This window comes from Lipotes vexillifer, unplaced genomic scaffold, assembly GCF_000442215.2.
Source record: "Lipotes vexillifer unplaced genomic scaffold, Lipotes_vexillifer_v1.1 scaffold306, whole genome shotgun sequence".
NCBI lineage: Eukaryota > Metazoa > Chordata > Mammalia > Artiodactyla > Lipotidae > Lipotes > Lipotes vexillifer.
Genome location: NW_006789814.1, coordinates 1,951,104 through 1,962,768, shown reverse-complemented (window position 1 = coordinate 1,962,768; position 11,665 = coordinate 1,951,104). Strand labels below are relative to the sequence as shown.

Here is an 11,665-nt window from a genome sequence, read left to right as displayed (position 1 = left end):
TGATCACCATCTGACTCCTGGAATCGATTATTTTAATTTTGATTCCAAGGCCTTTTCTAAGACCCATCTCAGCATGAGGGCCACGGCTGACTTGCATGCAGTGAGCCCATCAGTGGCCCGCAAACAAGCTTTGGATGTGTTTGCACAGATTACTGTAATGGAGCTGTCATGTGAACAAATGGCTTAAAGCAGATGAGGGTCACATCATAGGCATTCAAGTAAAACCAACAAGACATGGGATGCCAATTTTATACTGAGAAACAAATGTTTACTTTAATAATAAAAAAACACCACCACAGAGAAGCACTGTATTTTCCGTCTACTGCATTAGCAAATACACAGAAGAGCAATGAAATAAATGGATTTACTTCAAACTACTGGTTCTTACACCCATGAACATGTATCAGAATTACTTGCAGAGGTTTTAAAAACTATTTAAGTCTAGGCCTCACTCAGTGGTTGCAACAGGGGTCAGGATCCAGGTATTTTTTACAAGCTCTTTAGATAGCTCTGATGAGTTGCCTGCTGGTTGAGTCTCCGATTTTAGGTTGACTGGGGTACTTTGGGATTTTTGGGCCACTGTTTGGGGGTACGGGGAGCTTTTTTCGCAGATTTACTAGCAGTAGTGAAGAACTTGGCCTCTGGCTTTTTAGGAGTCTGTCTTGGGTCTTTTTTCCCCAGTGAAGAGGTTCTTTCTTTCTCCAACTCTTCTTTGATTCTTGCCTTCTTCCCTGGGCCTTTACCTGGGGTCTTGGGCTCCGGAGCTGTTGGGGTCTCCAAAGCTGGGGAGGCCTTCCTCTTCTTCCCATGAGGTGTGTTGGGACCAGGACTCTTCTTTGGAGACTTCTTTCCTCCAGCATCTTTTTGTGTCTAAGAAAAAGAAAAAAGTGGGTGTGGTGTGGGACAGACAACTGATGATGTAACTCTAAGAGTCACTGCTCTTAAAATTTAGGGAACCCCTAAGAGGGAAACTGCAGCACGATGAATGAGGAATGGCTTTTTCCTCCTGCCTCAAAATCATTTTGAAAGGCAGCTGTACTCCACTATTGATGACTGTAAAAAAGGACCCTGGCACCTCCCTGATCTAACCATCTTTCCTTATGGCTGGGGCTAAGGACTCCTAGAAGCACTGGGAGCACAGTGGGAAGACCTATGACCTAATCCTGACTCATCTTCACCTCCAGTTGTAAATTCCTTGCATGTGGGTTAGGGCAGGGGGTTCTGAAACAGTGTATGTAAAAACCAACTGGGGTGCCTGTTAGCAAAAGGGGGGACCGTGTTCCAGACTGGAAATCCTGGATTTTCCAAGCACCCCAGATGATGTGGCTGATGATCCAAGGACAACATTCTAGCAATGGACTCTGTCCCACACAGAAAGAGGTTATATAGACAAAACAACAAAACTTTGTTTTTGAGTTAACATAAAACAGATGGAAAATTTGAAAAACATTGAAAATATAAAAAACAAAACTCTCTAATAACTCTACCACACAATATTAATATTATTCACTACCTTTTCCCCATGAGTATGTATTTAAAAGCCAAGTATTATGCTCTTTCCCCAACTATCTCATTAGTATTTCCTAAGCACTATAAACTCGTACTAAACGTTATCTTGAATAACTTTATAAAAACGACTGCAAGGGTACATAGCATTTTCTCATTTTTGCTTCTACAGTGAACAATGCTGAAACTTTCATATCTTTCCCCTGATCAAATTCCCTAGATGGGTTCAAAGGGCATACACACTTCTACACTCTTTTTTAGGCCTCGCTTCGTCGCTTGTGGGATCTTAGTTCCCTGACCAAGGATCGAACCCCAGCCCCTGGCAGTGAAAGCAGAGTCCTAACCACTGGACTGCCAGGGAACACCCAACACTTCTACACTCTTGATGCGTATCACCCACCCAGGAAGCTATGCTTTCCACTCTTTAATTTCCAACACATTACCTGCCAGTCCCACTATAACAAATATAGCTTACTTTTCTAGAAACAATTATACTGCCTACAGTTAATATACGGATCAACATTAATTTCAAGTATATTAAAAAAAAAAACCTCACTAGCAGCTTGGGGACACTGTAAAAGGAATATTTCACTAGCAGAGGAAAATTATAACTCCGCTGAAGATGTTAAGGATTACTGTGAGGAAAAAATACATAATAGGTAAAGTGCAGTAACAGCCCTGGGTTGACCCTGATGGGCTGCGCCAAGGGGCCATGAGTCTCAGGCACACATGGTGAGGGCAGTCCTCTACTCTCTTAGGGAGCCATTTCTCTCCTTATTTTCAAGAGGTCTCCCCCCAATATTTGGATAGATACTATGAGTATGAGCAAAAACATTATCAAAATGGGAATTCCCAGGCTGTCCAGTGCTTAGGACTCAGCGCTTTCACTGCCATGGGTCCGCGGTCGATTCCTGGTTGGGCAACTAAAATCCTGCAAGCCTCATGGTGCGGCCAAACAAACAAAACAAAAACAAAAAAACATTATCAAAGCACCCCAAAATAAAAAAACTCAGTTCCTTTAAATCACCTCCTCTGAAACCCATGAAGTCAGATTTCTGTAAGAACCATGCAGGGTGGGGTGTTTGAAAGGTTTCAGATGCAGAATCCAGCACCCAAGTTTCCCTTGGTAAATTTTCTGAAACTAATTATGTGGTGACTGAGGACTCACCTTCAGAAACTGAACCTGCTTTTCAAAACCACAGGCAATGTTTTTTAGAATTATTAATATGGCCGAGTCTCCCTTGATTCCAAGGTACACAAAAGGCTGTGCAGACTACACATCGATTCACTATTTAAGAGGGGGATAGAGTCAGTCAGGGGTTCTTGGGATTTACCCTAGTATTTTTCACCCATGACTTCACAATCTCTGGCAGAACAGATTTTTATAAACGATGCCTCCCAGCTGCATAGCACTTCCCGTCCCTCACCAAGTGCCTGCCTGGCACACGGAGCCCTGGAATTTGTCCATGATGGATATTAAATATTAATGAAAATACCTCTACGCTTCTTGCAGCTAGAGTTTCCTTCACTGGTACCAGCAGTGGGATTTCATCTTCAGACTCGTCTTGAGCTTTAGGGGGCGTGCTCACCCCACCGGCCTCCTTCTGGGGTCCAGGGTCCTGGGCTGGAGCACCAGCAGTTTTGAGGGCCGGTGCATCTGTAGTTGGGGCTGGTGCAGCCTTTCCAGCCTGTTTCATAAGCTTCTTGTTTCCTTTCTTTTCCTGCTGTCTTTTAATACGTTCTTTCTTCTTTTGGCTTTTCTTTGATACCTACCAAAAAAAAAAAAAAAAAACAAGCATAATTTTAATGGGGGACTCTTTTGTTGGTAAATAAATGGCACAGACTTAGCACGTGCAGTCAGGTCATCCATAAGATCCCTGAAAGAGCCTTGACCTGTACAAGATCCAAGCACATGAGTCCCATCGCCAGCACTTGAACCCCAACTCTGCTTTGTCTCAGAGTCCCAGCCAAAGATGCATTTTAAGTGGTAAATTATATTCAGAATCTGGGTATCTGAAGTGTGCAGTCACCAGCTGTGTGGAAGTCAACCTCATTTAAAGGCGAGTTACGAATAATCCAGAATTGTATAGTATGTGATGTGCTGAACTTCCATATATGCAGGTTCCACATCTGCAGATTCAACCAAATGTGAATCAAAAATATTTAAGGGGGTTTCCCTGGTGGCGTAGTAGTTAAGACTCCACCTGACAATTCAGGGGACACGGGTTCGTGCCCCGGTCTGGGAAGATCCCACATGCCGCGGAGCAGCTAGGCCCGTGAGCCATGGCTGCTGAGCCTGCGTGTCTGGAGCCTGTGCTCCGCAACATGAGAGGCCACAAAAGTGAGAGGCCCGCGTACCGCAAAAAAACAAAAATTCAAGGGGAAAAAAAAAAATTCCAAGAAGTTCCAAAAAGCGAAGCTTAAATTTGCTGCACTCTGACAACTATTTACATAGCACTCACATTGTATTAGGCATTAAGTAATCTAAAGATGATTTAAAGGGCGTCCAGTGGTTAAGACTCTGTGCTCCTGGGAGTGCTGGGGGCCCGGGTTCGATCCCTGGTTGGGGAACTAGATCCCGCATGAGGCAGCGGAGATCCCGCGTGCCGCAATTAAGACCCGGCACAGCTAGATAGCTAGGTGGCTAAATACATAGATAGATAGATAAATAAATATTAAGAAAAAAAAAGATGATTTAAAGGATGCCAGAGGATGTGGTGTAGTTTATGTGCAAATACTATGCTGCCTTATATAAGGGACTTTAGCACCCACAAATTTTGGCATCCTTGGAGGGGATCCTGGAACTAATCCCCCCATGTATGAGATGGGTGACTGTACATCTCCATGAAGCTGCTACAAAAACGAAAAACCCTGATATTTTTTTCCTGCCTGAGTTTGTGGTTGAGAGTTAACACAGTAGCAAGTTTACATAGCTAGAGGTCCATTACCCTTACCACAGAGTACTGTTAGATAACATCTATAACTGTGACAAAATTCCATTTTAACTAGCAATTCCAACATTGTCACCAAGCCCTCAACTAAATCTGACAAACAGCAAAAAATTCAGACTTCTTGTTTCCAGTAACAGCAGTTTATGTTATTTTGGATTATGAAAACAAGTAAAAAGTAGGGTAAAATATTAACAACTTTTTTCATAAAAGCACTGATGAGCTGATTACACTGTAAGAAATGTTTGCCCCGAGAGTTTTTGCTGATCCTTAACTTTTAACAGCTGTTATGACTGGGCACAGGAGGGCAGGGGTGTGAAGTGGAGAAATCAAATCCTAATGTCCATACCAGGCAGGGATTCTAAGTAAAAAACCTCATTACAATAAGCTGGGACCCCAATGAGTTGGACCCTCAGGGTAGAGAAGAACGGGGGGTGAGCCGTGAGGATTTGTCACCGTGGGTGAATTTGAATCATTCAGGGAACCTCAAGCCTTGAATGTGCTTCTAGGTGGTTCTGGGTTGAGAGTGCCCCAAGGTGCCTGGCTGCTGTAAGTCTAAATCCTCTCGGGAAAGATCTTCATCCCACCCCTCAAGTTACTTCTACAAATAATTTTCCAAATGGACTATCCACGATACAGTCCACAATAACTAAGTACACAGGAACCAGCAGGCAGAGACAACCCGCTGCATCACCAAGATGGCTAATGGTTTGAATTATCAGACAATAAAGCAACTATGCTTAATGGGTTCTAAGAATTAAGACAAACTGAAAGACTATTTAGATAACAGGAAACCAAAAAAAGGTAACGATAATTTGAAAAAGAACAAAACACAGAACTTCTAGAAGACAAAAAATTAAAAGACTGAGTCTAAAAACTTATTGAACACATCGATGAACATGGCTGAAGACCAAATAAACTAGGAGACTGGTCCAGCCAATAGCAAAAAGTTCCATTTTCTCTCACGCAGCTTTCTGCAATATTACCAGCAGCACTGAAAACCTACAAACCAAAATCAAGAGGTACGTCAGCCTCATAGGATCTTGAATTTCGCCCATAAATAACCATGTATGAATACTGAATAGATTCGATTTCGGTTTTCCTCTTCCTCTCAGCTCCTCTTGCCACTGCACAGGCCCCTTCTGAGCCTTTGTTCTCTCTTCCTGGGCTGCGCTTACAGCCTTGATTACGCCTGCCTGGGATGTGAACTTCTACTAACCTTTTTCTTCTGACTTTGTGTGCGCAGTCCCCTGGCTTCACCACGACTGCTGACAAATGAAGAAAAGACAGGCAGAGAAACCGACCTCTCAGTCTTCACGTACAAGAGCTTCACGCTCTCCCACTTCTGAAACAGAGAGAAGAGTAACATCATTTGTAGGTGTTTTGCTCCTTTAAACGAACGGCCAATGGAAGCATCTGCGAGACCGTACCTCCGGCAGTTTCTGTGACAGCCTTTCTGTGACGGCAACAACGTTTTCCACGATGTGCTGAACTTGCATCCCAGTGTGACCGATGCGGATGGTACTGAAATTTAATAAAGCATTAGACACAGAGAGCTGAAAAAATAACTTGGTTTTCAAAGTAAAGCATAAGCAGGTATGTGAGAAATACAAATACACAATCCTAAAAGAATTTTTTTAATGTAAAATCATTGAAATCTTTAGGATCTCAATTTATTTTAAAGGAAGATGATCATCCTTCATGTTCTAGAAATGCCCTCCTCCTGAAATATGCCCTACCATCAAGAGGTGATTGAGGAGCTGGCACCTAACCATGTGAGGCTGGGAGGGGCAGTGGGGAGGGCCAAAGGGAATTCCACCTTCATTCTGGAAAACACAGGTCACTGAGTCAGCCCTCAAGCTTTCCTGAGGGCAATTACCCCCAGCAGTGGCTGTTCTGAAAAGGATCACCCCCAGGAGGACTGCTTGCTACCTTTATAGCTCCACTGCCCTGACACAGCGGCCACCTCTAAAACAAACAGTTGCTCATGTAATAGCATCTTCTGGTCAAGAGCAAAACCATCCCCTCAGCTGAAGCAGAGGGCAGCCGCAAGCCAAAGGGGAAGCCCAAAAGTGCCCACTGCTCAGCCACTGGGTCCGCTGGTCCTGGCAGCCCCCACTCTCCCCACCATGGGAGCTGAAAGGCAGGCTGGCTGTCGGCAGGATAAATGCAGAAAGGATGAGACGGGCTGATGCTCCTACCTCCCTCCAGACAAAGACGGGGCTCTGCCCATTCTGTGTGCCCACTGTCACTGACCTGCAAGTACACCCTGAACCAGGCTTATTCTCCTGTTTTCCTGAACATCTAAAGGTGCCCTGTACAGGGACTGCCCTGGTGGTCCAGTGGTTAAGACTCCATGCTCACGATGCAGGGGGTGTGGGTTCCATCCCTGGTTGGGGAACTAAGATCCCACATGCTGCATGGCACATCCAAAAAATTTTTTAAAAAAAAGGGTGCCCATCCAGTACAGTAAAAATCAGCAGATGTGCCTTTTAAAATTTAAATTAGTTAAAATCAGGTAAAGTTAGAAATTCAGATACTCAGCTGTGGAAGCCATGTTTCAAGTGCTCAGCAGCCATCTGTGGCGCATTCTTCTGCATGAGACTACACAGCTATAGACCATCTCCACCACTTTGGAAAGTTCTAAGGGGCAGCACTGTTCTAGAGAATTGAATACTTCTAAAGAATGAATTTTAGTTTTAACAGAAGAGTCTGGTTTCATTAATACGATCTTATTTTAAGAAGTTTATAAAATCATTATTAAATATAAAATGAAACAGAGGCACACCTTAACACCTTTCACCTACCTGCAAGAACCACTTTTAGAGATGTTTAAGACAGTTCCCCCTACACAGTCACTGATCTCTCTGGATAAATTCTTGGCCTGAAGGTTTACAGGTACTGGAACTCTAAAACAATACAAAGGCATTTACAGCAGCACATACACACCCATAAATTTCACGCTACTAAAGTCCGGTCATTGCTGAGAAACTTACCTCTTTCTGTTGTAGAAATGTCTCCCGAGGTGTGAGGGTAAGAGCCGCCTGATTCTGGCGTCTGTAATGAAGAAGTCGAAACTACCCAAGAGGCGGAGCTTAGCTTCATAGGCTTTATATTCCTTTTTTAAAGTTCGGAGGGGGATAATCTAGAAAATGTAAAAACATGAATCTATATACAAAACAGAAACAGACTCACAGACATAGAAAACAAACTTATAGTTACCAAAGGGAGGGGAGGGACAAATTAGGAGTTTGGGATCAACAGCTACAAACTGCTATACATAAAATAGATAGGCAACATGGATTTACTGTATAGCACAGGAAACTATACCCAATATCTTATAATAACCTATAAGAGAATATAATCTGAGAAATAAACAAAAAACCCTGAATCACTATGCTGCACACCTGAAACTAACAATATTGTAGACCAACTAAACTTCGATAAAAAAGAGAGAGAAAGGAAAAAACGGTATAAAAACAAAAATTTAAGAACCTGAACAACAAGAAGAAATACTGGGGCAATTTGTATTTGAATTTTAAAATGCCCTGGGGTCACAGTTTAGTGAACATGTGAGTATCTAAAACAGCACAGGCACAGGGGCAAATGAGTCAGGACCCTCAGCTAAAGAAACCCAACCAATGACTACAAAGAGGGGGAGGGGTGCCAAGTCAGAGGCAAACCCAGGATGCTCTGGAAGGAGAGAGAAGTGACACAACGGAGCAGCGTTCTGTAAAATCTTCAAGATATAATCATTACTGATGCATGTGTTGAGCTTTTAGGTCAACATACCTCAACAGCCCATCTGTCACAGGGAAGAGGGAATATGCCCTACCTAAAGCCAATGAGAATTAAATTAAAAAGAGAAAATTAAGTTAAAAATTAAATTCCTAGGAGAGAAATATGTACCAGGAATGTCACTTCAATTGAATCCAATCTTTTAGTTGTCTTGAAAATATTAACCTGCTCCCTACCTGAGAAATGTTTTTTTTTCCCATAACAGATTTTATTGAACACAATAGATCTAAAATACCATATTTAACTGTAATTTATAGAAATTATTTTATATTCCTTTTCCATATTAAATCCTTAAGATACAGTATTTGTGTTACATCTTAATTCTGACTAGCCACGTATCGAGTGCTTAATGCCATGTGTGGCTAGCTGCTACCATGATGGACAGCTTAGCATTGGTCAGTTACAGCTATTCATTACCTGAGAAATGGTTTTAACTCCATGCTTGTTCAAAAGCTTCTTATAAAAACGTTCTGTCTGTTCGGGAGTTAAATTAGGTTCATCTTTGGTAAATAAACAGATATCTGCTAAATCTGATCGAATACCATGAGGCAAGGACCTGCAAAATACATGAGAATGAACCAAAGAATAAAGCATTATAACTGATAACATGTATGTTTATATCCCACAGAATACACAATAAATTCACTGTCATTTCAATAAACTTCATTCACACTTTTTAAGCAAATACACCACTGAGAACATTTAAAAATATATCTAGGGCTTCCCTGGTGGCGCAGTGGTTGAGAGTCCACCTGCCGATGCAGGGGACACAGGCTCATGCCCGGGTCCGGGAAGATCCCACATGCCGCGGAGCGGCTAGGCCCGTGAGCCATGGCCGCTGAGCCTGCGCTCCGCAATGGGAGAGGCCACAACAGTGAGGCCTGCGTACCGCAAAATAAATAAATAAATAAATAAATAAATAAATAAATAAATAAATAAATAATCTAGTTTTCAGTGGTACAGAGGAGAGATTTAACATTCAAATACTAAATCACCACAAATATCTGCAGACCAAAACATCAACTAATATTTGGGATACAATTAAGACTTAAAATATAATCAAAGATACTTAAAATAGTGCACATGTAATTATTATTATTTTACGTGTTGCTATATAGGCATACGTACTACCATGTGCTAGAATAATCTAGTTTCATCAGGACAGTTCTGATTCAGAACTCTACCTTGCAGAAACCCCTGGGCTCCATAAACATAACTCTCAAGACCAGAAACAGAAAACGGAGCAAACCTACAGGGACCAGCAAACATGAATTATGTTGAGTCTCAAAAGGTTTAGCTCACTTTCTAGGCCTACATGTTCTGAGGAAACATTTCCTCAGTTTAAGAAGAGAGCAATCCACAGTAGCAGGACTTGGCAAACGAGATGGCAAGTGGCAGAAATCACCAAGAGGTGAGCAGTTGGAAAAACACCACGGAGAAAGTAAGGGCTTTCCAGAAGCAAAAACCCGCCTGGGCAGAGGTATGGAATAAAGAACGCACTCAGATACATAAAGCAATAATTAAGGCAATCTGGCTGGTGCGGTTTGTGAGGATGAGTTAAGAGAGAGTCTGAGGGTCAAAAGGGTCTTTCCAACTTGTACTCATTCTTAACCCCCATCGCCCACCTTTATGGGGAAAAGAAAAAGAAGCTATCCCACACCCTGCTTTCTATAGCACAGCTGGCTTTTTAACACCCAGGAAATGAGAGACTCCACAGAGAGGCAGGGTTACCAGACAGAATATAGGATATCCAATTAAATCTGAACCATTTTTTAAGTATAATTATGCCCCCAAGATTACATGGGACCTACTTATCTAAAAAATTGCTTATTTTTTATTTGCTAAATCTGGCAACTCTGCAGAGAGGGCATCTCTCACCTACGAGTCCTAGCAATAAGAATGTGCTATCACCATGGGTTTTTTTCACTGCCAAATTTTTAATTGTCTCTGTATAAAGGAGTGAGTTCAGGACCTCATGAATTTTAGCTTGCAACTAGCTTGATGTGGAAAGATAACAGATTCTATGAAAATATGAAAGCTGCTTCATTTATTCTAACCTCTGTCCTCTCAAAAACGAGGTTTTCAGATTCAATAGAACAGCTTAGGTCAAACTATCCACCAAACATCCAGAAAACTGGTGACATTTCTAGAAAACTTAAGCACATCTGAAATCCTAGAAAACTTAAGAATGTCTGAAGACCTATGGTTTTTTGGGGGCACAATTATTTCAACTCAAGATATCCTGAGTTTGCAAAGTTTCCACCAGAAACTAAGGTGCCGTTTGTTAAAGTTCCATGGAATGGCCAAGTAGATAAAAAGGGCAAAGGTAGAAAATCAGAACTTACAATCTGACCCTCAGTTCTTTACTTGGAATTTTCCATAATACCACCATTAAAAAGAAATTTTCATTCTCATTCAAAAGCAATCCATTTGCATTTTTCCTGGATCTGGAATGTGCCAACAGAGCTTCTACTGCCTTTTTAATCTGCAAGGTGGAGATACACAAATAAATTACATCTCAATCGAATTTAAAACTTGCCGCCGCCCCAGAATTTGTCCCTGATGAATTTCTATTTTAGCAGGTAACCTCCACAACCGTATCCATTAGGATCCTGCAATTTGTAATCAGAGGAATGTAGCCACCTAAGTATCCGCTAATAGCATCGTCTACAGAAACGAGCCTCTTCTATATATAACATTGAGACAGCGAGAACGTGCTTCCCTTGCCCTGGATGATGAAGGCAGTAATACCAATAAAAGCGCAATACGCCTGCATCTAGTACTTCCTGAGCGCTTATTATGTGCCAGGCTCCCTGGCTACCGCGCTTTAGGTGCATCATCTCCTCTCAGAGCCCATTTTAAATGCGAAGTTACTGAGGCTGGTAAAAATCAAGCGACTTGGCCAAAGTCAAAGGCAGGGAAGCACAGCCAGGTGGACCTCACCCCAGAATCCCAAGTTATACCTGCAATCCAACTCAAGATAAGGGACTTCCCTGGTGGTCCGGTGGTTAGGAGTCCGCGCTTCCACCGCAGGGGGCACAGGTTCGCTCCCTGGTCGGGTAACTAGAATCCCGCAGGCCGCGCGGAGCAGCCAAAAAAAAAATCCAACTCAAGAGAGCCAGGCCGCAGGGCTGGAGGAGGCGGGCGTCTACCCGCGAGTACAAAGCAGCGGGCGAGCCGAAGGCACCACGAACGAGCGACCCTCCCAAAGCTCCGGAGGCGCCCAGACCGGGGCGGAGCCCGCATTCCGCACCCGCGCCTCCCAAGGCCACGGCCATCCCGCTTCCGAACGCCGCTCCCCAGAGGCCACTCACCTGCTCTTTGTCCAGCTGCTCCAGGCCTGCCGGGGTCACTGGAGTCGAAGCTGAAGTTGCGGTTGAGGTTGACGGTGGGGTAGAAGCCGAGGCCTCCAT

At 43.1% G+C, this 11,665-nt stretch overlaps 1 protein-coding gene across 1 annotated transcript; it reads right to left on the bottom strand.

Moving 5' to 3' along the window:
* Positions 1–543: 543 nt before the first annotated feature.
* On the bottom strand, positions 544–11,665 carry RSL1D1 (ribosomal L1 domain containing 1). The gene is made up of 9 exons (XM_007462821.1): positions 11,567–11,665; positions 10,598–10,737; positions 8,670–8,808; positions 7,451–7,599; positions 7,262–7,363; positions 5,885–5,978; positions 5,674–5,799; positions 3,003–3,275; positions 544–870 (listed from the first exon to the last, which is right to left on the bottom strand). Exons 1-9 carry the CDS (start codon positions 11,663–11,665, stop codon positions 544–546), a joined length of 1,449 nt encoding a protein of 482 aa, XP_007462883.1.